The sequence below is a fragment of the Hydra viridissima genome, unplaced genomic scaffold, assembly GCF_058129835.1.
Source record: "Hydra viridissima isolate aposymbiotic clone 2 unplaced genomic scaffold, HvirCarnegie_v1 scaffold_9, whole genome shotgun sequence".
Taxonomy (NCBI): Eukaryota; Metazoa; Cnidaria; class Hydrozoa; order Anthoathecata; family Hydridae; genus Hydra; species Hydra viridissima.
Window position 1 is genome coordinate 2,797,917 of NW_028324308.1, and position 25,607 is coordinate 2,823,523.

The window sequence follows — 25,607 nt, forward strand, 5'->3', positions numbered from 1 at the left end:
CATTTAGATTTGCTTCATCATAGTTGTATATGTTGCCAAGTGAAGCTTTTTGTATGGTTTTGAAAAGATATTGAAAATATTCTCTTGGAAATTCTTCATTAACATTTGGTCGTGATTTCTTATGCTCGGCACAAATTTGTTAGCTTTAGGTATCTTTGTAAAAATGACTTGATTAAATCAGGCCAAGAAAGACTTTACAAACTTTTACTTTTCTACCAGAACTTTGGAGATAAATATATGTTATATGATGTAAATCTTCTTTACAGATTAGAAATCCAAAACGACTTAGTTGAATGGTACATTTAAAAAAGTCAGACTCCTCTAGTTTGGAAAAATATATGGTTTACCAGGCTTTCAATCATGCTTTTCTTTCAATACTGTAATAAACACTTCAAACAGTTTATGAACTTTTGAATTCAATTCTGATGTACTGCACTGATAAAAGTTGCAAGAAATAGTCTTTGTTTTTAATACTCTGTTTAGAAAACACAGCTTGTGTTACCAGAAATAGTGTTTATAAAACTATTTTACATGAGTTTTCTATTGACACAAGAACAAACTGTTAGATTTTAAAGTGAATTGCATTTATTGTTCAAATTTTTAGTTGCTAGAGAGTAAAACATCTTTGAAATACTGTTGTGCAAGTTACCAACAGTTTACAAGGTTTTAAGGCACTTTTACGGTGCAGTATTTAAAAAAGGAATAGAAAAGGGTCAAGTAACTCCTATTTCAACAGAAGGAGAAAAATTACTATAAAAAAAAGTTAAAATAGATGAAAGAAAAATAATACAAAATAAGTAAAGTAAAACCTATTTTTAAACCTGATGTAACTATCGGTTGAAAACGATAAAATTCACTAATTTTGCACACATATCATAAAGCTTTTGTAATTTTGATAATGATGTACAGTTACCCAGCCCTCTGGTTAACTTTGCACATTTTTTAAACAATCTTGAAAAACTACTTAATTTGTAAAAACAAATTTAACAATTAAAATAGAATTTAGATATCTTAAATAAATGATTTGCAAGTTTACATCCATATAATAGAAGTTTAAAGCAGATTTTTATAGATGAAAATTACAAATAAGCCAAGTTTTTGTGCGAAGGAAGTCACTTTTATGGTAACACTTTTATCTTCAAGTGTTAGTATTATATGAGCTCATCATAATTTAATAGAAAGAAGATAAGAAACAATCTCACTTACTTTTACACTTTTCTTATCAATATTACTAGGGTTAATCTTAAAAATCCTTCAAACCTAAGAATATTTTGAATTATCATTTTACTTTTCTGATTCAACTTATGGTTCTACTTTCTTTGCAGCCTCAGGTTTTCGTGGTTTGTATGTAGCTATATCAGCAATATTTTTGAAAAGTTGTTTTTTTAAGATTGATAATTCTCATTTTATTAATTCTCAGCATTTTTCTTTTGAGCTTCTTGATATGTTTTGGATATGCAGTTTGAATATTTCTGTATATTAGCTTATACTGATAAGGTTTGTGAAAAAGACAGATTGGTATAAGAAAAAGTTTGACTACTTTTACTGTTACAATGTTATAATGATTAACTATTTACTGTTAAACACAATTATAGTTTTCATTACATTGACTTTATACTTAATCAAAATATCTAATCTATAAGCTTTCTTATTATTTTTATGTTGTCTTAATTTATAAAAGTTTTCAATATAAAACAATAAATTAGACATTGTTATGTTATATGATATTTAAAGCTTTTCTGTTTGTATAATCTTTTTTTTTATAGAAAAAGTTTAGAATCAAGTCTAGAATATCTCATTTTAGGCAGTATTTCGTCTAATGTGTTTTTATTAGGGAAAATATTTTTATTCTGAATTTTTCCTCTATTGAATTTAAACTTCTTTATTCGGTTGGTCATAGTAATCTTTATTCAATCGGTCCTATTTTAATTATATCACTTTTATTATTTAAAAATGGTCTTAATTCTTTTCATTATTGAATAGCAGATGTAAACAGAGGCTGTAACTTAAAATAAGTAAGATTATTAGCTTCAATTTCTAAACTATCTACACTTTGTTATTCTAAAATTTAAAAGCCTTTTTTGAATTACTTTCTATTTATTTTATTTTATCTATTATGCTTGTTTTATTTTATCTACTATACTTGTTTTATTTTATCTATTATGCTTGGAACAATAGTAGGATTTAATCAAGCAGAAGTTAAAAGATTAATTGCTTATAGTGAAACTAAAAACTTTGCTTTTGTATTGCTTGGTTTAGAAGTAAGCTTTTTTTTAATTATTTTTATATATATTACCTTCTTTTTTACCTGAACTTTAATTGTTAAAACAATAATTTATCAGCTGATCACGACAAAAACTCAGCACCCTTTAATTATTAGTTATTTAAAAACTATTAAAACAGGTTTTTCTAATTTCTAAACAGAAGAAAACAATCTGAAAGTAAAAAATATGTAACGTAAAAGGAGTTAAACAAAAAAAAAAAAAAAAACAAGATTCAGAAAAGCTTGATTTTGAAAGAAACAAAAAAGTAATATTCATTCTTTTTATTACACAAATTATAATTAACATATATAATAAGTATATGAATTATATATTTTATAAGCTAAATATTTAAGTTAAAAACTGACCGGTGTTGTTCAATCTTAAGTAGGGGTAGGAGTTAAGGTTAGTTTTAGTCTAACTAAAATTAGTCGACTAACTCTTTAGTGTAACTAAAATTAGTCGACTAACTTTTTAGTCTAACTAAATTTAGTCGACTAATATTTTAGCGTAACTAAAGTTAATCGTTTGACATTTTAGTCTAACTAAAGTTAGTCGACTAACTTTTTAGTGTAACTAAAATTAGTCGACTGACATCTTCAGTATAACTAAAGTTAGTCGACTGACATTTTAGCGTAACTAATATTTTTTAACTAACTTCGTTGTCTAACTGAATATAGTTGGACTTTGTTTTTTTCATCAACTTTAAGAAATGTTCAAAACGATTTAAAAATTTATAGCATATTCAAGTTGTAGTCATTAGGTTATATGATAGTTACATGTGGATTTTCTTACTGTAGGTTATAGTTATTTTCATGTAATGTAGTATGACATCTTTAAAACAATCATACAAATATTTTAGCACCATTTCAAATTGATCACCTGGCAGTGACCTGAACCACTGCAGCGCAGCTTCATTAGTTTCTTCTTCACATTAGCAGTAGCATTCACCTGTAATATCGTCCCCTGGAGCCATTACCTCAACAACACACTTCCAACTGTCAGTTAATGTAAACAACTTTAATTTTTTTTGATTTGTGAGCTTTGGCTTGGTTATTCAGCAGGATCCTTTGCATTATTTTTTTTAGCAGAATATTTTCATATAACTTTTATGACTATATGTTTCAAAATTTAGTTTCTTGGTAATCAAGGAGGGACATGGTTTGATAAGATTGTGCTACCTTCTACTGTGGGCCTAGTTATAGAGATTTTTTTCTAATCGTATTGAAGGACTGATAGGAGCATTGCTAATGATGATAGTTAATGGTTTATCTAGTTCAGAAATGTTTATTATTTCATCTATTATCTACTAAAAATTTCATTCTAGAGTAATTAAATACTTCATTATTAAACATCATGTCTTTTATCATTGTATTAGCAAATATATTGTTTCCATTAACTTTTAGTTTTATAGCGGAATTATTTTCAATTACATCATCAATTCTATATTCCTCTGTTATAACAGTTTTTTGTTTTATTAGGAATATTTATGAGTTTTTTATACTCCATATATGCTTATAGTTTAATATTTTTTGATCACAGTTTTATACTTAGGTTGTTAGGAAAGTTCGTAGAACTTCATCTATAAAGATACAATGAGATAGGAAATATTTAAATACATTTATATATCATTTTAAACCGTGTTTAATTATGAACATTTTAAGTACTTGTTGAAATATTTTGAATGTTTATTAAAAAAGTTATTTAAATTTTATTATATAAGTTTAAAAGAAAAAATTTAAAAATGGAAAAATTTGAATATCGAGCATATATTAAAACTCGTGCTCTACTTGGAGTTTCAGCACAATCCATAACCGATCAGTTGGTTTTAGTTCATGGTGACCAAGCTCCAAAATAAGGTACAGTTGCTAAGTGGGCTACTTTATTTAAAGATGGTAGAGAGAGAGTCTCGAAGATGATCTTCGCTCAGGGCACCTTCAAACCATGTATACAGCTGAGAATATTAAACGTGTGCGAGCCATTATTGAAGAAAATTCGCATGCAACACATGATATAATTGAAGCCCTGATATCGATTAATCGTTTTACAATCAACGAAATCATTCACATAGCACTTAAAAAAAGAAAACTAATTCACGTTGGATACCCCACGAGTTAACCGATCAAAATCGCAAGAATAGAGTTGAGGCATGTAAGGAAAATTTAGCCCTTTTCAGAAACGACCCATGGAGACTATGTGATATTATTACAGGAGATGAGTCGTGGTTTTATTTAAGACATGTTGGACAGAAGTCGGCCAACGCTAGTTGGGTCGGTGAAGGTGAAAGTCCAAGAACTATAGTAAGATGCAACAGGTTTCAGCCAAAAAACATGTTCTATATCTTCTTCAAAACAACAGGTGTTGTTCATTTGGGTTATATTGAAAAGGGAGACAACATTACTAGCGAATATTATATAAAAAGTTGTTTGAAACCTCTTATATGCGAAATAAATAAGCAAAGACCTAAAACAGGCACTCAAAATTTCAAATTTCTCCATGATAATGCTCAACCCCATGAGACTGAAACCGTCACAAACTGTCTAAACCAAACTTTGAATTACAATAATTCGTCACCCACCATACTCACCAGACTTAGCTCCATCCAATTATTGGCTATTCGACTTGATAAAAAAAATATTCATGACGATATTGACGTTGAAAGTCAAAAAACTCGCATAACGAAGCTACTTCAAAGTATACCCAAAGAAGAGTATAAAAAAACGTTTGACAAATTGTTTGCAACTTTGTATAGATAACGATGGACATTATTTTGAACATTTGATAAAATAAAATTAAAAAAACTCTTCTTTTTTTTTTTTTATAGGGGAGTTCTACAAACTTTCCTAACGACCTAAGTATATTTAAAACCTATTAGAGATATTGAAAACTTTGAGTTTCAAAATTTGTTATTCACAGTTATTTTAATTTTTTTTTTAAGAAATAAATCCAAATTTAACAATCAGTTCAATAATCTTTAGTTCTTACATTCAAGTTTCTTACTTATGAGAATTAGTCCTATAGTCAATAATATAAATTTTACTTTAATTGACTTTCCCTCATCATCAACCATATGTTACTTATGAAATTAGGTTCGTTATTAGGCTTATGCTTGGTAATTCGGATTATTACTGGAATTATTTTAGCTAGGAATTACTAGGGAAATATAGCCACACCTTTTAATTCTATAATTCACATAACTAGAGATGTCAGTTTACAAAATTATTACATGCTATTGGAGCTTCAGTGTTTTGTTTGTTTTTTTTTAATTTTTATTTTTTCATACAGGAAAAGCATATTGTTATTGAAGTTACAAAAAAAATTTTTTTTTTTTGATTTTCAGGAATCATAACTTTTGTTACAATGATCATAACTGCTCTGCAATGAGGTCAAATGTTGTTTAGAGCAGCAACTGTTATCACAAACTTTAGGTTTATTACTAATACCATTTTACTTCATAACAAAGGATCTAATAACTCACTAGGAGTTGATACTACCTTTGAAAATGTTACATTGTTGCAATTCACTAGGAGTTGATAGGAGTTTACCTTTGATAATGTTACATTTCAATTGTATTTTATCAAAATGGCAAATGGTTTTTTTACTTTAACAATAATATTATTAGTTGAAGTATGTGTGTGTGTGTATTTTTTTTATCATTATTATTTTTATTTTTTTCCAATTTTTTTTACTTTATCCAGAAAATATTTATAATGCTAATTCCATAATAACTCCATTTCTTATAATCCCAAAATGATATTTTCTATTTGTAATTTTAAAGGGCAATATTATTATTTTGGTTTTCTTCTTAATAATAATTTTGCATAAATTTTTATCATTAAGTTTTCAATGTTAAGGAAAAGCATTTTATTGATCGCAGCTAAAATTTCTGTTTATAAACTTAAATTTCTGTTAATAAACTTAAGTTGGGTCAGAAGCAGTACTAGAACCCTATATCTTAAACGGAAAATTATCTCCACAATTGTATTATTTTTAATATTTTTTAATCTTTATCCTCATTTTTGGAAAAATCAAAGAATTATTTTTTAAAAAATTAAATGAGCATCTGAGTCACATATTTAGTACTTTCAACAAACCATTGTGATATAGGAACTTTATACATAGTTTTAAGAGCTTTTCTTTGGAGCAGTAGGTAGAACTGTTTTAAGTATGTCAATAAGAATAGAGTTTTTAGGTCCAGGAACAGTAATTGGAGATTGGGGTTTCTCAAAAAAAAATTTTTTTCGAAAATCAAAATGTGAAAAGGTTCAATCTTTATCATTATGTATTAGTAGCTTATAGTGAAAATTTCAGCCTCCAAAATCAACTCTAAGGTAAAGAAGGTGGTTTTAGACAATTTCTATGTTATAGAATTTTTCCTGCATTGTATTTTAAAGTTCTAAATATAAATAGCTTTAAATTTAAAACACTCACAAAACACTGGTTTTGATTTAAAATATATCTAATAGAATAAGGAAGATACAGATTTTGTGTGATCATTTTATTTCAGATACTAGTTCTAAATTGAGTTGAAAAGAACAAAAACGTGAAGACAGTTGCAATACTTGTTAGATGTTCTGCAGGTACTTCTTTGTAACGTTCTTGGATACTTGCTATCTGTTTTTATGGATAATCTAGAAAATAATAAATAAAATTAAAAAGTTATTTTGTAAAATAGTTAAATATTCCAAGTAATATAATTCCTATTATTTGAAACTAATAGTTTAGTTTATTAAATAAAATGGTATAGAAATACTTTAAAAAGTTTTGCAGACATTATTGTATAGCATGCGCATACATTGGGTGGGGTAAGTGGTTGTTAGGTGTAAATTGTTAGGAACAATTGACTTCCTTTTTTTGTTATTAAAAATGAGCATGATATGTGTTTGCTCTCCTAAATTGCCTAATTTTTAAAATATGACCCCCTCCCCCTAAAAATTTACACGCTACAGGTCTGTATAATAATGTTTAGTAACTACCTGAAGAGTATCCTGAAGTCTATCCTCGTTATATGTCCTTCCAATAAAATCTTGGATTAACTTTATGTGACGTTCTGCCCTATCATTTACTACTTCAAGCTGATTTGCACAAGCAGAGAACTTGACAAATGACTTAGGGGCTCTCTCACTTTCGCAAGCAGCTATACCTTTCTCCCTCCACAGCAAAAGCTCTTCCTTAGTGATTTCCAGGAGAAAAAAGAGAAGATAACTTTGCTCAGTGACAAAATCATCAAGAGATGACATTGGAACATCAACTGGCTGGATTTCAGGTTTCTCAAGCACGATATATTCTTTTTCTGGAACGGCAAAATGAAACAATTTGTTAAGGATGTTATTCTTAACTTCGGCATCTAGATCCCTGTCAGCAAGAGACAAAACTACAAGCTGGGGAGCTAGATGCCAAGTGGGCCATAAAGGGCTTTTGTTGAGAACTTTCCCAATCTCTGCATAGCCTTTTTAATTATCTGACATTTGGAGCTGGCAAGCTATCTTAAAAGCTCTTAGGTCATTTGAAGGAGCTTGAATTGCCATAGGACTCTTCAGAAAGAATAGACCATGGAAAAACACAATATAATTTGTAGCAGTGTTTATGTTCTTGAAAGTAGCAGGCTCTACTGTTTTTGAATCATTCGGATGATAGTTTCGTGTCATCTGCTGAACAAAAAGGTAAAGACAGTCACTCATAGACCTGGCCTCATGGTGAGCTCTCGGCTGCTTAAAGAAGAAATTAGGCATATCTGCACCCAGGAAGTAAGCCAGTAGCTGGCAAAGATACTTTTAGTCTCCTCTTTGGAAAGTGTTTCTCTGAAGTGCATTGGTGCAAAAATCTTTAGTTTCAACTGCAAGTTGGTGCAAAAGAGTATCTGGTCTAAATGCATCCTGATTTTGACCGTTCAAATTTGACAATTCTTTCAAGTTTATTAACTTCTCTATGTATTTGCGGCCATAGCTCTGAAGTAAAACATAGAGGTGTTTGCTTGGACTTTTTGTTGTACCAAAAACAAGTTCCATAACATTAGACACGTGTCTCTCATATATGTGATGTCTACACATTAGCCAAAGAACAGGCCTCCCCAAAGCATGAACAATAACATTTCTAATAGCTCCATTGTTCTTTCTTGTGTTGCTAGCTGTTGTGTCAGCACACACCCCAATGGTTTGATCTGATAGCTCATAGTGTTCGAGGATACTTTGAATGGCTACAGCCTGGTCGCTTCCCTTGGAGCTTTTAATTTTTAAAATACCAAACAAAAAATCTAAAGGGTCAGCTTTAGGAGAAGAAACGCTTATAGCTATCCTTTCATGACTTGTGAAAATTGCTTCTTCACTGTTGTACTGACTTACAATTTTAGTATCAAAGTGAATCACTAGCTTTAAGCCTCTTACTTTGTCCATGTTCTGCTCTCGGATGATCTGGGCTTCTGACTCTACTACAGTGTTCGCTTTCCTAGTCAGAGTTGATCTTGAGATCTTCAACTCCTCAATGTTAATGCCGCCAGCTTTTTAAAGAGATGTCAATGAGCAGGTTCCTGGTCGAACACCAATACCATATCTTGTCATGATCGGGATCCAACTGTTTCGGAGTTCATCCATACTTAACATAAGACTAACTTTTACTTCCCCTGAAATCTTTTGGGTCTTGTAGGAGGTATAAAAGCTTCGTTAGATTCTGCAAGGCTATCACTGTCTGTGTACCAGGAAACTTCAAACTCTCTTTGTTCTAGTTCTTCTACCTTCCTTTTATTCTTTTCTTCTTGATTTCTGAGCTTTTCATCTAGCGAGTATATTTTTTCTTCTATTATTCTTATTTTCTCCACAGCCATACAAGCATTTTTTTGAAATGTGTTATCAATACCCGCCATCTCGACCATGCGTCTTATGATACAGGGCTTTAGAAATTCAATGTCCTCTTTTGGAGCCTCTCTGTTCCTCATTAGATCATTATTTATCAAGTAAAAGATGTTGGCCTTATGAATAGGGAATAAAAAGTTACTTTCATTCTGAAAGTTGTTTACTTTCTTGCAGTAGCTTCCTTCTGGTAGACTTAGAACCTTGAGTCTTTTTAGAGATTGGTATTTATTGATCTTGCTGGTAATTTTGTTTTGGATTCGCTGCTCTGTGAGTATGAAAATGTTTTCGAATCCAGCTTTGCCCCACAAGTTTACTAGTTCTCTCAAAATGCAAACACCTCTGATTGTCTGTCGCTAATTCTCTTTACACATTCCTTCAGCTAACTTGCTGCATTTTACATAACTTTTTCCAGAAGCAAGGGCACATCTAACTTTACAGTTCATCTTGGTAGTGCTAAAAAAATGCCAAATGGTTAAGTAAAAATAAACAGATAATATATTCAGAAATTTTTCAGACGTTACCTAGTTTCTTTTCTAGCGTTGAGCCAGTAAAAGCTTCTGAGCATTTCTCCAGTCGTTGGAAGTCGATTTGGAGAAAAGCTTTGCAGTAGAAAGCCTAACAAATAAAACTGTCTACGCTTTCTTGCAGCCTGTCTAAAATCTTCAGCTGGCTCTAGCAATTGTCTGAAAATATAGCTTACAGTACAGTTTATAAATTTATATATATTTATAAATTTATAGTATAAAATATAGCTTACAGTACAGTAGTTTTTTTCGTAACAGCAAATAATACTATTAAAAAATAACGGGTGGCCCAAGATAAAAGGCATAGGTAGTATTTTTATTATAGCTTTGTTATTTTTTAAGCTAGAAAAGTGAATTCTTTTTTAAAAGATTTATTTTTAAATTCTCTACAAAATGACATGATTTATTCAATGTTAATAGTCTCCATTATTTTTTGACATACGATATAATCGATTGGTCCAACTAGTACAACTTTCTAAAGCTACATTTACTCTAATGTTTTTTACAGCTCGTTTAAGTACTTGAATTAATGTTAATTTTGATTTAATTTTATTCCATTTCATTTGGTGAACGAGTTCATCCCATATTGAGTAATCTAAATGATTGAGATCGGGGGAATTTGGAGGCCAGTCGTTTTTGTCAATAAAAGCAGGAAAATTATCATGACACCATTGTTGAGTTAAATGATGCGTATGTGAGATTGCTCCATCTTGTTGAAATGTCCAATAATCATCAAACATCTCGTTTCCATATTTCAAGGCCACTGGCAACACTTTTTTTATATACCAGTCATGATTTACTGAATCTTTGTCCAAAATAACCAGTGGTGTAACACCTTTTGAACAAGCTCCCAACTAAAGCATTACCTTTTGAGGTACTTTTTGTTTCTGTTTAATACCACCATCTTTATCAGCTTCATTACGATTAGTGGACCATATGTGATCGTTTTGGGCATTGTGCATACTATTTAAATCAAAAATTTTTTCATCTGAAAACAGAATTTTCAGTGTTTGTTCTTTTCGAAAATGGCTTCATATCCAATTTGCAAATTTAATTCTCTTGACTCTTTGAACATTTGTAAGCAGTGGTTCAACTCTGTGTTTGTATGCCTGCAAATTGAGATCCTTTTGAAGTATTCTTTGAACACTGGTTCTGGAGATATTGAGTTCATTAGCTAATTTTCGAGATGAAATCCTCTTTTTACCTTTCAGACGACTTCTGATTTTTTGAATGTTTGTATTTGTTCGAACTGATCTTGGACCACCTGATGGATATTTCAACTCGATAGAGCCTGTCTCTCTTGTCATTTGACACCACCGATTTATTGTACGAAACCCAATGACACCCTTAATATCAGCAAATATTTTTGATGGACCATTACCATTTTGGTATTTGAAAGTACAAGATTTTGCAAATCTTTAGATTTAATTATCTAAAAATAAAGTTAAAAACCATAAAACAAACCCATTAAGACAGATTTATAGAGAATTTAATAATAAATCTTTTTAAAAAAAATTCACTGTTCTAGCTAAAAAAATAACAAAGTTATAATAAAGATACTACCTATGACATTTATCTTGGGCCACCCGTTACTTTTTTTGCCAAGCACAAAAAAACGTATCATACATACCATACACGTGTTGTTTTTTATTATAGTTACACTTAACAAATTATTTGAGATTATTTGATAATTATTTTTTATTTTTTAATTATTTTTGTTATGCATTATAAATAAAAATTTATAAATAACTAAAAAATTATTATGCTAATAATTTTATTAAAATATTTACATAAATAAAAAAATGTATTTGTTAAATTCTCCGAACATAAAAAAAGCTATTACAAAATAATAAATTTGCAATATAATATTCTATTGAATAGAAATTGACTAAACTACCTTCTTTACCTTAGAGTTGATTTGAAAGGCTGAAATCTTCACTATAAGCTACTAATACATAATGAAAACGATTGAACTTTTCCACATTTTGACACCCATGTATTGTTTTAAAGTTATGAAAAAATACATCTTTTGAAATTGTTTTGTTTTGAAATGATTTAACAGGATTTAACAAAAGACTTTGTTTTAATTGGAGATGATCTCAATAGTGTCTTGCTTGTACTTATAGGAGGCAAATGATTTATTCCTATTGATATATAGGAGCACCAGACTTGATCTTTCTTAAACTAAAAATCTAAGTTTTTGATTAAACCCCCACCTCCCACCCCACCCCACCCCCACCCCCTCCTTCGCTTTGTTTTGTTTTCAGGCTCTTATTTATAGAACAAGGAGCTGGTACTTGACGAACTGTATGCTTACCTTTATCAGAACCACTAGCTCATTCTGGAGGTTTAGTAGACATAGCAACTTTAAATCTTATTTAAGTGCTATTTGTCTCATTGCTACGATAGTATGAGAGATGTGCTGTTTATATTAACAGCATTGTATTAAGCCCCGCAAACATCCGATCAAAAGTGTCACTTGCCTGGATGATTCTTGGCAACAACGTATCATTTTATCATATAGGATATTACACTTTTAAAAAACACATCTATGACTTAGTATGAATGCAGTTATACTATCTTTTGATAAATTACCTTAACTTGTTTGATCCGTCTTAATCACTGCATTCATACTTTTACTGTTCTTACCTGTGTTAGCAGGCGCTAAAACAATGTTATTAAAATATAGAAACTTTAACACTATTTTCTTTGACTGAGCTCTGGAGCAGGATATCTTGTACTGTATCATCTATTTTGATTTTTGGACATTTTTTTGAATTTTTGGATACCCAGAAGTATATGTTGTTATAATTCCTGGCTTTGGAATAACATCACAATATATTCCCATGTTTAGTTCAAAAAGTCAATTTTTCGGCTATCTTGAAATGATCTATGCACAACTAACCTTACTACTTTTAGGGTTTATATTATGAGCATACCATATATTTACAATCGGAATGGATATTGACACTTGATATATTTAACAGCAGCTACTATGATTATTGCAGTGTCTACAGGCATAAAACTTTTCCGTTAATTAGTAACCATCTTTTAAGGAAAGAGAAAACTTCCCTTCCGCATGCTATGATCCAAAGGTCGTTTATTTTTATTTACATTGGGAGGACTAACTGAATTAGTTCTAGCTGATGGTTCTTTAGATATATTACTAAATGATGCTAATTACTTAGTAGCTCTTATCTTTAGGTGACGTTCTTGTTACGCTTGGAGGTTTATTTTGTTGCTGTTTTTTTTGGATTTTAGACAATGCTAGAATTATTTATTCAATAAACTTATGGAAAAATGCATTTTTGAATACCTGTTATAGGAGTCACTTTAACCATTTTTCCCACAACAAGTCTTAGAATTAGCAGGAATTCCAAGAAGATATTCAGATTTTTTTGATTCTCTAATCACCTGAAATTTCAGAAGCTCCTTAGAATCAACTAATTTCAATTAAAGCAGTCATTTGATTGTTTTTTGTTTGTTTTCAAATCAAGTGTATGTTAACATTAAGGTTACAGTACTGTTATAATATAACATGTATGGTTTTTTAGTGAGCGTTCCTTGCAAAGTTGCTGGTGTTTCCACTTTCAATGAATAATGAAACTATTTTTAGACAGTTTGAAAGAAAAGTGCAATGGATGGTAGTCTTCTAATTGCGATAAGTGAGAAAGTAAGCGTTGATTGGAGAAGATTGGGGCGTGCTTTAGGCATTTTAGAAAACGAACTTGATGCTATTGAGGTAGATAAAAATACTGTGTATGAAAGATCTCTTAAAATGTTGCTAAGTTGGTCGAATTCAAATTTAACAGCGACTTTAGGTGATTTAATTGAAGCACTACAGAGAATTCGGAGAAATGATGTAATTAGAGATCTAGGATTACTTCGCAAACGAAGAAGGATTGAATAGAAATATATAAATAACACCAAGAATTTTTATTTTCTACTTAAAATGTGCTAAAAAATGATTCAAAACAATTAGTTACCTGAAAATGTACAAGTAATGCTTTTTAAACGTTTGTTTCTTAAAATTATCTCAATATCAAGAGAACTTTTTCTTTGAAAATAAGAATGCTGGTTATTATGTCATAACTTTAAAGATTTGTGCTTCTTTTAGCATGATAAGCTTTTGCATCATGTCAAGAGTATTTTTTCTCATGATTTTACTTTTAGCACTATTTATCTTGTGAGATTGTAATCAGTTTTTTTAAAAAGTTCTTTAAGAAACTAGCAATATATGAAAATTTTAATTGATTTAAAATCCTGGATTACTAAATATTGGTTGTGATTTTATTTGCTTTATATTTTTATGATAGTCTTGAATTTTTTAGCAACTTTTTAAATTTGTGTACATGTGGGTGGTATAGGAAAATTTCCTTTGATTTAAATATAATTTTGTTATTGTATGGTTCTTACTTGTAGGCCTATCGTATATGAAATTTTGGACTTATTTTAACGACACTCACTAAAGTACTATGACTCTAAATAAAGTAAAGAGTTGAAAATGCACTTATTAATTGTCAACTAAGTTGTTTATAAGTTGCAAGTAATAAATGCAACATGTCAAGCAACTTGAAAAGAAGATGTTTTAGGGATGTTTCTCTGCTGCTGGATTAGGTACACTCTGCCCAGTAAATGGCATGATGAGTTTTAACACTCATAGAGTGTTTCAACGAACATAATTAGTTTGAAAAATTAAATATATTTAAAAACGGGAACGGAACATTTCACCAAGATTTGGATCCATGCTCCCGAAAAATGAAAAAATTCATGTTAAACAACAAAATCACTGTACTTACAATGCCTAGCAACTCTCTAGATATCAATCCGACTGAGAATCTCTGGGGAATTGTGAAGAAGAGACTGTGAAAACATGATTGCACACCTAAAACTGAGCCTAATATAGCTATCCCTTAGATCTGGTTTCAGGACGCAGAAATCTTGAATATTTGTGAAACCTTAGAAGATTCCATGTCGAATCGTGGGCAGAGTGTCATAGAAGCGCAAGGAGGACACATAAAATACAATAGTAGAGACAAAGTAAAAAAACCTAACGAAACTTGATCGTTTCTGACTTTGATGCAAGTAATTTGCTAAAGACTACATTTCTATCATTTTTGTTAATGGAGAAATGGGCTAAAATCATGACGAGAAAATTTTTCCCAGGGGATACAAAGTTTTAATAAAAAAATCTTTTGCACTTACATAACAGTATTTATCTTGTAAAGGCCTCCAGTAAGTGCGATTTACGTCAAAAAAGAAAAATACCATCACACGAGTAACACTAACCCATTAGTTTTTAGCATTTTCTGTTGATTGTCTTTCTTTTGTCAGCAATTATTTTACTTAAACCTTCTTTTCTGGCTTTTAATTACTCCAAAGAATTTCACCAGACTTTTTTAGCTATTGATATGAATAATGTGAGGGCGGGGATTTTGTTAAATTTTATTTTATTTATGTGTGATTTGGTGCTCAGAGTATTATAGAGTGATGTAAAAGTGTTGTACAGTGATAGTGACAACATCGATGTGAGTGCGAGAGTGAGGATTTTGTTTAAATTTATATTATGGTTGTGTGTAATTGTACGGCGCAGATATGACAAAGCGGTTGGTTCTATGTAAGTGTAATGGTAGCGCAAATATAGAGTGTGATAGAATGTGAGGTAGGACTATCAGTGTGTAACTCAGAGATGGTAGAAGCGCGATAGGAGCATCAGACATTTTAACAAAAATTTTTAACGCATAAAGCAATAATAAAAATATTAATAATAATAATATTGCCTTACTCAAAATGAAAGCAAAAATAAAAAAAACTTACGACTGATTTTTCTTCTCTTACTTATTTTTCTTAATAAATATTCTCAATTATTTCTCATCAATATATATATTCTCTTAATATTAACTCATACAAATAACAATAGATTATAATAACGCATATTGAAAGTTACTCAAATACATTTCCTTACCAAATCCTTCTCATAAGTTCTTCTTTAAATTGTCCATAAATTATTTTCATTAAATTCTCTTTAAATCTTCAAAAATCCTTTTCTCATAAAATCCTCTTTTAAAATCTCTTTAAATTCTTTTCTCATAAAATCTTCTTTTAAAATCTCTTTCAATTCTTTTCTCATAAAATCCTCTTTCAAAATCTCTTAAAGTTCTTTTAAATTCTTTTCTCATATAATCTCTTAAAATTTCTTAAAACTTTTTCTTTCTCTTAAAATCTTTTTTAAAATCTTTCATAACTCATTCTTAATACATCTTCAAAACTCTCTTTAAAAAACTTCCTCAAAATCTCCCCGAAAACATCTCTCCAAAGAGAGGGCGTAAAAAAATCTCCCCAAAAAAAAATCTAAAAAAATATCCAAAAGATTTTCTCAACCGTTCCTTTTCTATCTGTCCGCAGGTGTTATTTTGAATTCTCGGCCATACAATAGATTTCTTTTTTTTCTTCAAGTTTGTTCAGTACTTTAGTTTCAACTGCTGTCATGTTATTCTTTAAAACAATTTTACTAGTTTTCTTTTTATTAGTCTTTACATCAGAGTGGCTACAGAACTTTCTACTGCTTTACTAATTAAAATCATATCATTGTGTTTCAAGTCGTGTTTGCGAAAACATTTTTAATCAGTAATGGTGGGACTTATTCATTTTTCATGTCATTAGATATGTGTGTCCACCTGGTGTTTTTGGTTGACTTGTTCTTTTCTTCGTTCGAATGTAACGTGTTTGAGTCGGGTAAAACTTAAAGATAATGTTTACAATTTTCTTCATCTTCCCTCCTTACAATAAGCAGATTAGAATTTGAACCGTACCAGTTTAGCTTCATCCTTCGTGTCTAGTTTTTAATATCTTCAAATAGTTTCATCAAAATCTTAAAAAGTTAACGTTTCCTCTCCTGAGTAACTCCTCCATCTAACTACTCACCATCACCATCACCACCACCATCACCATCACCATCTGGCTTATAATACTCCAAAGAATTTCACCAGATTTTTTTAGCTATTGATATGAATAATGTGAGGGCGGGGATTTGGTTAAATTTTATTTTATTTATGTGTGATTTGTGTTAGAGCCTTTGAGTGAATCGCTTTCAAGCTCCAACAAGTGGCACTTCAAACGTAAAAAGTTTTGAAATGTTTTTACGCTGAGTTAATTTAGTATTATTTAGTATTATTTTAGTATATTCGGCACATTCTTGTTTTATACTGATCCAAAGGATTTCCAAATACTCATGTTCAGAGTTGAGGTTAAGAATATTCCTCATGTTGTTTATGTAATTGTGTGCAAATTCAGCTACATGTACTTTTCATTCTTACCTGGTTAAAATGATTTATGATATAGTATTAAAAAAATCATTAGAGAGGATATGGTGCTCATCTGAAAATCCTTCCTTAACTAATTTGATTAAGAAGCTTACGTAACACGTGACCCGGACGAATAAACTTTAAGGATGTTTTTAAGTAGTATTAGGACTTAGTTTTTGATGCTTTAAAACTTCCATACTTTAATGGCAAATATTTTATTGCAAGCTGCAATAAAATTTTCCTCAAAATGGAAAGTTTATTGCAATAAAATATTTGCTACACCTATAAACAAAAATATTTCTCCGTAATTTAAAATTTTACTGGTAGTCGGTTTACCAATAGAAAACATTTTGAGACCAATGTTTAAAATCCATGATAGTGGTTTTTAAAAAGTTACGTTTTGTGAATGGTTTTAGTTCACGGGTAAGAAAATTTGTTCTTGCGAATTAAAAGTTAGAACAATTCTCGATAATAGCTGTTATTGTTAGGGGAAAGGTGCCTATGATGGCATACTTAACTTTAACGTTTCTCTGAGTCATTACCTGAAAACTTAAAAAATAATTTTTGACATGGGTGTGTTCCCTCTAGCATGCAGAATAATAATGAAGCTCAGAATTTTTACTATTTTGCTTTTTTATAAGTATATACCGTTAAAAAAAAAAATACAAGTATGCCATAATAGGCAACTAACTGCTCCTATGATGGCACACTTTAAAGAAAATAGACAAACAAGAATTTTTTTTGTTTTTTACTAATGGAAACACAACTTATCAAAAAAACAAAATTAAAAATAAATATTTGGTCTATGAGCATAGTTCACATATAAATTTTTTTCTACTTCTCTTTATTCTTGCAGATAAACAAAGACACTAAGATCCGTATTTTTGACAACAAATCCATGGTTCTTTAGAGCAAGACAGCGAATAAAGTTCATAACAATACAAAAATGCTGTATCAGATTCGAAATCCATTTTATTATTACTTCTTTTAATCTCCTCACTGCAGTATTTTTCTTCAACAGTTGTCTTTCTTTTTGTTTTTCTAACAAATTTTTCCTTTTTCTTTGGTATCTTTTTCTTTTGCCTTATCTTTTAATTCTTGGATATCCGGTGTGGTATTAGGAGGTCCACTTTTTCCACGTTTTCAATTCAATTTTAGAGGGTGCTAAAGGCACCGGACACAACTTTTGTATACTAGATCTTATCCTTTCGTTGAAACAGAAGATCCAATGCATATGGAAGCTTCTGATGGGGGAGATTTCATTTCCAAATGTGTTGGTTTCTCAAACTCTTGTATTTTATCTTTGTTCTTAGCCTGATCACCTTTTTATGAGCATTAAAATTTATTTCAGGCATTTTTTTAAATTCATTTTGCAGACTTTCCTATGATGGCAACTCCTCGGTATGCCATCATAGGAAAGAGTCACCATATTTATTAAAACAAGCTGTGTCTACCTTATTCTACACAAAGCATTAAAATAAGTATTCTAATAAATGTACAAAGCTTTCAGATGAAATGCATGAAAATTTCACTTCTGTATGTTAATCCTAAATATATGAGGGCATTAAATCTACAACACCACATGCGAAAATTTATGTCTGTTGATTACAAAAGCATTATTTATGACGGAGGGATGAATTTTTACCAGAAGTAATGAATTACTAATATACACATGTTGGTCTAATCACTTATGCACCAAAAGTAATATTTTTGGAAATATGACCAGTATGCCATCATAGGCGCTATGCCATCATAGGCACCTTTCCCCTATATGTCTTTATTATTACATGTCTTGGAACATCGAATGAAAAATCAAAAGCTCAGTTCACGATTTAGTTTCATTTCAAATTGGAAAAGATGTTGTCAAAACAGAAAAATTATTTGCTGTTCAGCAACTTGCGCTTGTTTATCCAAGTTATATAGTGAACAGTCAGGTTACTCTTCATGATAAAGTCTTGGTAAAAAAGTTTGGAGAAGAATCAAATAAAATCTTCCTTCATCGTTAAATTAATAAAAGTAACTTCTTCAGTTTTTTAATTGCGCACCTGTTGTCATGGTGATGTCAAACTGCAGTGACGATTTGTGGCGGAAAATAAAAACCATTCAAAAAAAACAGATGTGCAAATTATGCGCTAAAGTCAAAAAAAATCCGTTTGCAGCCACAAGCAACATTAAAAAAGACCTAAATCTAAAAAGTGGTGCATTAACAACTTGCAAACGACTTGTTGGGCATCAATTTAAAGCTAGTATATCAAATAAAGTACTATTGTTACTGTAAAAAAAACTATTCGAGAAAAAAAAATTTGATAAAGAGCGCACGAATCGACCCGAAACAAAATTCAGGAAGATATTGCGGACTAATGAAACTAAAATTATCAAATTACTCGAATCAAAATGTTTGAAAAATCAAAGGCGAAAAATACAACGCTCGTTATACAACAAAAAATATTATACATAACTGGGGGAAATATTATGCTAAAGAAATATTTTTAGGGCTGAGCTTTGGAGGAACGTGCAGGATGTAACGTGTCAAAAACATGTGACTTCTATGATGCGACGCAGTGATGGGAGTGCACTACAATATGTTAAACATCTCCAAAATGAATTTTTTTTTTTTTTTTTTTTTTTCTTCCTTAAATTCTAGTATTTGTTAAATACCTATTACTTGAGCAGAAGGAAATAAACGGATTATAATTGATTTTTTTTTTTTTTGTAAACGATCATTCATCGAAATGAATAAAAAAACTGTTTTAATAATGTTTCTTGGTAAAACCGTAAAGCTATTTTCTTTAGAAAAAGAAAACGTTCGCTTTGTTTCAGAGATGCCCAGTGCTCTATTTAATTCCATCTTCGCACCAGTATGGCTTCTTTTATTTTTTGGAAATGTTTTTATTCTTTTCTGAAATCTACTATTTAGTACTTTTCTTAAAATCTTTGCAATAATTTTAGTTTCACAAAGTGCATAGGAAGCTGATAAAAAAAAAAAAAACAGCGAGCAATTATTGGGTTGATGCACAATTGTTGCGTCTTTTTTCGCTCCCATTTTTTTTTTTTTTTTTTAATAAACATTTTCAACAAAAAAAGAGCGAAAATCATTTTTATATATTTTTCTTGGTTGTAGTTAATGAAAACGCGCATCAAAACTCATACTCATGTTCGGCATATTCTGCTGTACTGATGTGAGAAAGATTGAAAGGTGGCAGAGTTCGTTGAGATTTCGCAATCTCAACGAACTTTTTGGTAAAAGAACAAACAGCAGACGTTAAAAGATCGTTCAAGAGGTTTAAAACAGACGACACAAATCTTGCAGATGAGGAAAGAAGTGGACTACCGTCGGATTTCGACGGCTAGGCTTTTCTAGCTCACATGGAAGAGGACGAAAACCTGGCAACACGTATGCTAGACCGCGACTTCAATGTCAACCAATCCTAAGGTGTGGTGACTAATAGATGGGTTTTTAATGAACTCTCCGAAACAACAAAACGGAACGTTTCTGCATTTAATTAGCAAGCTCTGTTTCTGAAGAATATCGTCTCGGGTGACGAGTCATGGTTAATTTTCAAAAAAATGAAAAAAAGGCCGGGTATTTCTCCAAAAGAAACAGCAAAAGATGTCAAAGGCTATGCGAAGTGTATGTTGGGACAGAAGTCGAATCATCCACTGGATAATCTTCTCGAAAAAAAAGCCAAATCGTTTTCCAACACGATTGTCCCCGTTCTCATACTGAACCTAATGTAATCAAATCAATACCAATAAGGAAAGGGAGCTGCTCTCATATCCGTCATATTCACCAACCCTCGTCAATCCCTCGTTGAAATACCAGAAAACAAACAAAATGAAAGGCAATTTGTATGACTAAGTAACTGATGTTAAAGTATGAATTGCATCCAAGAACCGTGAATTTTTTACTAATGGAATCGACCGTCCGTAAAGCAAATGGGAAGCTATTCTTGAAGTGAATGGTGACTACGCTCCGGAATAATCATTTAATATTCTGGTTGTTAAATATTATTATTGTTTTTGTTAAGTAAAAATTGTTGAAAAAAGTTATATTAGCAATAGTTATGCATCAGACATGCGAACTTGCGTATAGGATCTACACGTATGTAACCTTTGCACATGTTACACAACTGAACAGATGTTTAAAAAAGTTAAAAAACTTCTAACACTTATTTGTTTATGTAACTTCAATATACATTGGAATCTATTTGGTAGAAGCTCAAGTAATTTTCTTCGGAAAGAAATAATAATCGGGTTCTCCAGGCCATTTTGTGACATCATCAGCGTATACTAATCCTTTCGTAAGACCTATTCGTCTGACGTATTTGCTGTACATATATATTAAAGGACGCGAGGTATTTTGACCAAATATTCTCTGTCCTTGATAGTCGTGTTCAAATAATTCTCCTTTTTCGTATTTCAATACGTCATAGCCGAATAACTGCTCATCTTTTTTGTTCGCTCTACTGGTCACCCAAAATGTTTCAAATGAAAAAGGATAGCCATTCCATATATAAAAAATTCTTTGACTATCAACAGAATGTATTATGTTTTGTTGTTTATATGGTGGCAATGCTTGCTTTAGCTCAAAGGCTAATCGAGCAAGGTTCGATGCTAAGTCGCACACCAAGAAGCTTGAGTAAGTCATAAAGTATATATCCATCAATGTGGTTTCAATAACTTCTTTAGGAAATCCATGGTCAAAATATGATACTAAACCTTTTGAGATATAATCTTGTGGAAGCCTGATTATTTCAAAACCAGCACCCTTGGATTTGATTATATTGTAAACGTTCAAGTCATCAGAGGCTAAATAAATAAGTTTTTTAGTTTCATTAAGCGAACGGAAATGTTGGTTTGCGATTTCTAAGTACACACTTTCGTCTATGTACTTTGCTTCGCCATTAGAAATCTTATCGCCATGCCGAATGTGAAATGCAACAGCATGGCGGGAATATCCTATCCGTTTTATCATTTCATGAAACGATTTGTTAAACATCGTGTTTGGGCGAAGAAGGAGATAACCTAAAAATTGAGAGGTAAACCATAACCAAGGGTGTTTAATATTGAATGAAAGTAAAGCTGTTTCAATTTCAAGCGGTAATGTACCAGGTATGTGCCTTGGAGCAGGAAACATAGCTTTTGTATTTAGCTCAATTACTTTATGCGTATTGTTGATGTCATATCCATTTTCTAAATAGCATCTTCTATCGTGCATATTGCATTTATCGGTAAAAGCTTCATTCATATACTTTGCTTTAAGATGTGCGCAGTTTTCAGATTCCGGCTTTAACCAATGGAAAATATCGCCAAAATGAGCATATTCTGGCTGACTGATAAAAAAAAGCCTCCCAAGGCCATAAGCTACTTGCATGCAAACCCCAAAACGCGATACCATCGCTCCGAAACCAGCAAATCCCTCCACGTTACGGCATAACAGTATCTTTTTGTTTTCGCAAGGACCATTCTCTTGTAAAGAAGTTATTTGTTCAAAAATGACTCTATGAACATCCTCTAATGTATGAAATCTGTATTTTTCAGCCTCTTTAACGTGCTGATGTTCCAAAAACTTAGCACTAGCTAAGATATTCACTTGACTTGGAGTGTGAAAAAATTGTTTGTCCGAATCTTGAGGAAATAGAAGACGGTTTGTAAGCGAAGCGTAGTGAAAGGAATTCAAAGACTCTTTGTCTTGTACAAGAGTTGACAAAAAATACAATGCGAAGCACGTTAGCAGCAACAGATATAATTTTATTTTCTTCCTGAAGTGCATTCAATTTCTTTTTAATTTTTCAATTAACCTTTATTTAACAACATCTAAACGATATACTAAATTTTAATATATCTTTACCAATAACCAATATTATAATTTTCTATACACATTAAAGTCAGCACCTACAACATCAGCATCGCTAACACCAACAACACCAACAACAACATCAACAGCAACAACAGCTGCAACAAACCCAATGCTAGTAACAGTACCAGAATGATAAATTTTATATTATTGTATTTGTATTTGTAATAAATAGCAGAAATTAAAAAAATCATTAAATTTTGACTGCTGCAGCAAAAAAAAAGTGTTGATAAGATCATCTAAAAACTCTCTGCCGCCCCTCATACTCATTTTACCTCATAAATCAGCAATAGATAAGAATCTTAAAAAATAAAAACATAAGTTTATGTAATAATAATTAGATAATTAACATAAAATTTAATAATAGTTCAACAGTTAACATAACATTTAATAATTTTATTGAGTAACACGATCACGAATGTTGAAACATCAGAAATGTTTATATATATAAAATAAATAAAATGATAAATGTTGAAATCTAAAATATTCAAAAAACGTTCTTCTTTTAAAAAGTTCTCACTTATTTTTATTATTATAATTTGCTTCTTACAAAAAGTCCTACAAAAAACAGAATACTTTTCTCGAACTATATATATATATATATATATATATATATATATATATATATACTTAAAAGAATAATTAAAAATACAAACTATAAGTTTTGCTCACAGTTCACAGCTTTTGTTTCCTAATTACTGAATTTAAAATAAAATTAGTATATCATTCACCACCATTATTCATAACTGACAAGTCCCATGCCAAATTTTTTTGTGCAGTTTCCTAGGTAAAGGCATTTTAAGGTTTAGAAAATCCATTATGTAGTTTTTAAACAAGTTCTTAACATTTGGCATATAGCAATATTGTAAGCAAGAAGTAATATTGCAAGCGAGTATATATAAAGAACTCATCAAGATGAACAGTGACTTCTATCTAGCTCAGCTTGATTGCCGTCTTGCAGCAATCGAAGCGAAACGACCACGAAAAAAGAACCATTTCTTTTTCCACCATGATAATGCTTATCCTCATGTTGAACTTCGTGCATTCGAATCAATCGCTAGTAAGGAATGGACGCTGTATATTGTAAACAATTAGTGATGTTGTAATCGAGTACAAAGAACTTAAGAATATAAATCATTCTAAATTTTTTTTTCAGTAAAAAGTAGAGCAACAATGTATTGAAATGGAGGACTTGCATTTTAATGGAGGACTCTGAATTGTGGAAGGCCAAATACTTTTGCTTTCGATTGTTGGAAACAAAAGTGAAAGTTTACCTGCATCACACCAAGTGCACGATGGGTGTGAGTCATCAAACCCAACAAACTATCACGTAATCTGAGGCCTGTAGTGATTATGATTGGAAGCTCCAGGTTATTAATGTCAATATTAGTCATAAATGACTTTATGTTTAGGTAGTTTGACAATATCACGGATAAAATGTAATAATAAAAGATTTTCTTATAAAGAAGCATCAATAGTTTGCATCTTCACGTCTTCCCTACCAACTTTAGGCGTTTTTAGGGTCGTCATCGAGGGAAGGGGTAGGCTTCACATGCCAAGAAAGAGAGGAATCTTGATGAAATCTTCAAAACAAGTTTATCATATGTGCATACTGGAAGAGGGCATCTGGTGGGGAACATCCCTAAAAAGGGGTGGAGATAACGCCTCCATAACCCACCCATCCCCTCTTTCAACATCTAATGGAAATGCCATTGCAACGATTTCTAAGAAACTTTGAGAAATTCTCATAATTTTTTTCTCTAAACTCTTAGAAATACTTTTAAATTTTGGTGGCTTAAAACACCATTGTAGTTGGGCAATAATTTGCGTATAGTTTTTTAAATAGACAATCATCCTTTGAATTTTGGCCTTACTCTTTGCGTAGGTGTCACCCGATCCAGGCCGCACCCTAATGACGCCACTGTTCTTATACTTTTTTCATTAAAAATGGAAAAAACTGCAAAACTTTAACAACTCATCAAACACATAATCTTTATCATTATTTTTATATAAAGCGGTCTAATTGCTATGGCAACTCTAAAAAGAATCAGTAAACAGAAAAGCCCATTTATTCGTTTGTATTAAGTTTTGAAGTTGTATAACTATTAGGCAAATTTCGTGTCATTCAATTTTAAAGTTTGTCTAAAAACCTGGTTCTATAACCTTTCTTTTTGTAACATTATTAGAAGCATTAGAATATTGAAATACCAATAAGTTTTCTAAATTGATTAATTCACCTCTAGTGGGATGAAAACATATATTAAAAAAAAAGATTGCACCTTGTTGCAGAACTATTGAAAAAATGTCGCAAACATTTTTTAAAGGTGACAGCACCTCATGTGAAAATTATTTCAAATCAAATACCAAAAAAAAGTATGCTAAAACTAACCTTTATTAAACTACACTTTAGTATATTTCTGCACAGGATTTGTCGAGGATTATTTTTATTTCTGTTCTGTCAAACATTTTTTTCTTAAAATACAATACTAAATAACGTATCACAATTATTTTGAACGTGATAAAACACAAACTATCATATTTATGATAATATTGCTGGCCTAAACTTATTTTAAATGAGGTAAGTTTATTCAAAATCATGTATAATTAACGTTTCAAAACTGCGTCTTCCTTTCACCGTTGTCATATTTTATTCACGATTTTTTTCACTGAACAATTTTAATCGTTTTATAATTGAGCTCAATCTGTTTGTCTCAATCAGTTTGTCTCTATCAGTTTTACAACCATTCACCAATTGTATTGTTTTTCAAAATAAGTTTTACGCTATAATATTAATGAACAGCTTTTACTGAGGA

At 30.8% G+C, this 25,607-nt stretch overlaps 2 protein-coding genes and 1 pseudogene across 10 annotated transcripts; 1 reads left to right on the forward strand and 2 right to left on the reverse strand.

Annotated features, from left to right (window-relative positions):
- Window positions 1-2,217: 2,217 nt before the first annotated feature.
- On the forward strand, window positions 2,218-13,690 carry LOC149883602 (myeloid differentiation primary response protein MyD88-A-like). Of its 7 annotated transcripts, XM_090098320.1 has the most exons (3): window positions 2,234-2,261; window positions 6,769-6,841; window positions 13,250-13,689. In XM_090098320.1, exon 3 carries the CDS (start codon window positions 13,271-13,273, stop codon window positions 13,541-13,543), a length of 273 nt encoding a protein of 90 aa, XP_089954446.1. In that variant the 5' UTR covers window positions 2,234-2,261; window positions 6,769-6,841; window positions 13,250-13,270; the 3' UTR covers window positions 13,544-13,689. The 7 variants fall into 7 exon arrangements, with proteins under 7 accessions (XP_089954449.1, XP_089954446.1, XP_089954447.1 ...); XM_090098323.1 differs by lacking the exon at window positions 6,769-6,841 and having other exon boundaries at window positions 2,218-2,261; XM_090098321.1 differs by lacking the exons at window positions 2,234-2,261; window positions 6,769-6,841 and adding an exon at window positions 5,602-5,689 and having other exon boundaries at window positions 13,250-13,690.
- On the reverse strand, window positions 6,827-12,481 carry LOC145200895 (uncharacterized; annotated as a pseudogene).
- Window positions 13,691-20,929: 7,239 nt separating the features above from the next.
- LOC145185982 (alpha-(1,6)-fucosyltransferase-like) lies at window positions 20,930-25,449 on the reverse strand. Of its 3 annotated transcripts, XM_090098306.1 has the most exons (3): window positions 25,184-25,449; window positions 22,833-22,909; window positions 20,930-22,754 (listed from the first exon to the last, which is right to left on the reverse strand). In XM_090098306.1, exon 3 carries the CDS (start codon window positions 22,708-22,710, stop codon window positions 21,157-21,159), a length of 1,554 nt encoding a protein of 517 aa, XP_089954432.1. In that variant the 5' UTR covers window positions 22,711-22,754; window positions 22,833-22,909; window positions 25,184-25,449; the 3' UTR covers window positions 20,930-21,156. The 3 variants fall into 3 exon arrangements, 2 of the variants coding, with proteins under 2 accessions (XP_089954432.1, XP_089954431.1); XM_090098305.1 differs by lacking the exon at window positions 22,833-22,909 and having other exon boundaries at window positions 25,184-25,440; XR_016455802.1 differs by lacking the exons at window positions 20,930-22,754; window positions 22,833-22,909 and adding an exon at window positions 22,922-23,868 and having other exon boundaries at window positions 25,184-25,441.
- Window positions 25,450-25,607: the final 158 nt, after the last annotated feature.

What these genes read in the sequence shown, in the direction of transcription:
- LOC149883602 (XM_090098323.1), top strand. Translation starts at nt 13,271, where the DNA reads ATGGATGGTAGTCTTCTAATTGCGATAAGTGAGAAAGTAAGCGTTGAT.
- LOC145185982 (XM_090098306.1), bottom strand. Translation starts at nt 22,710, where the DNA reads ATGCACTTCAGGAAGAAAATAAAATTATATCTGTTGCTGCTAACGTGC.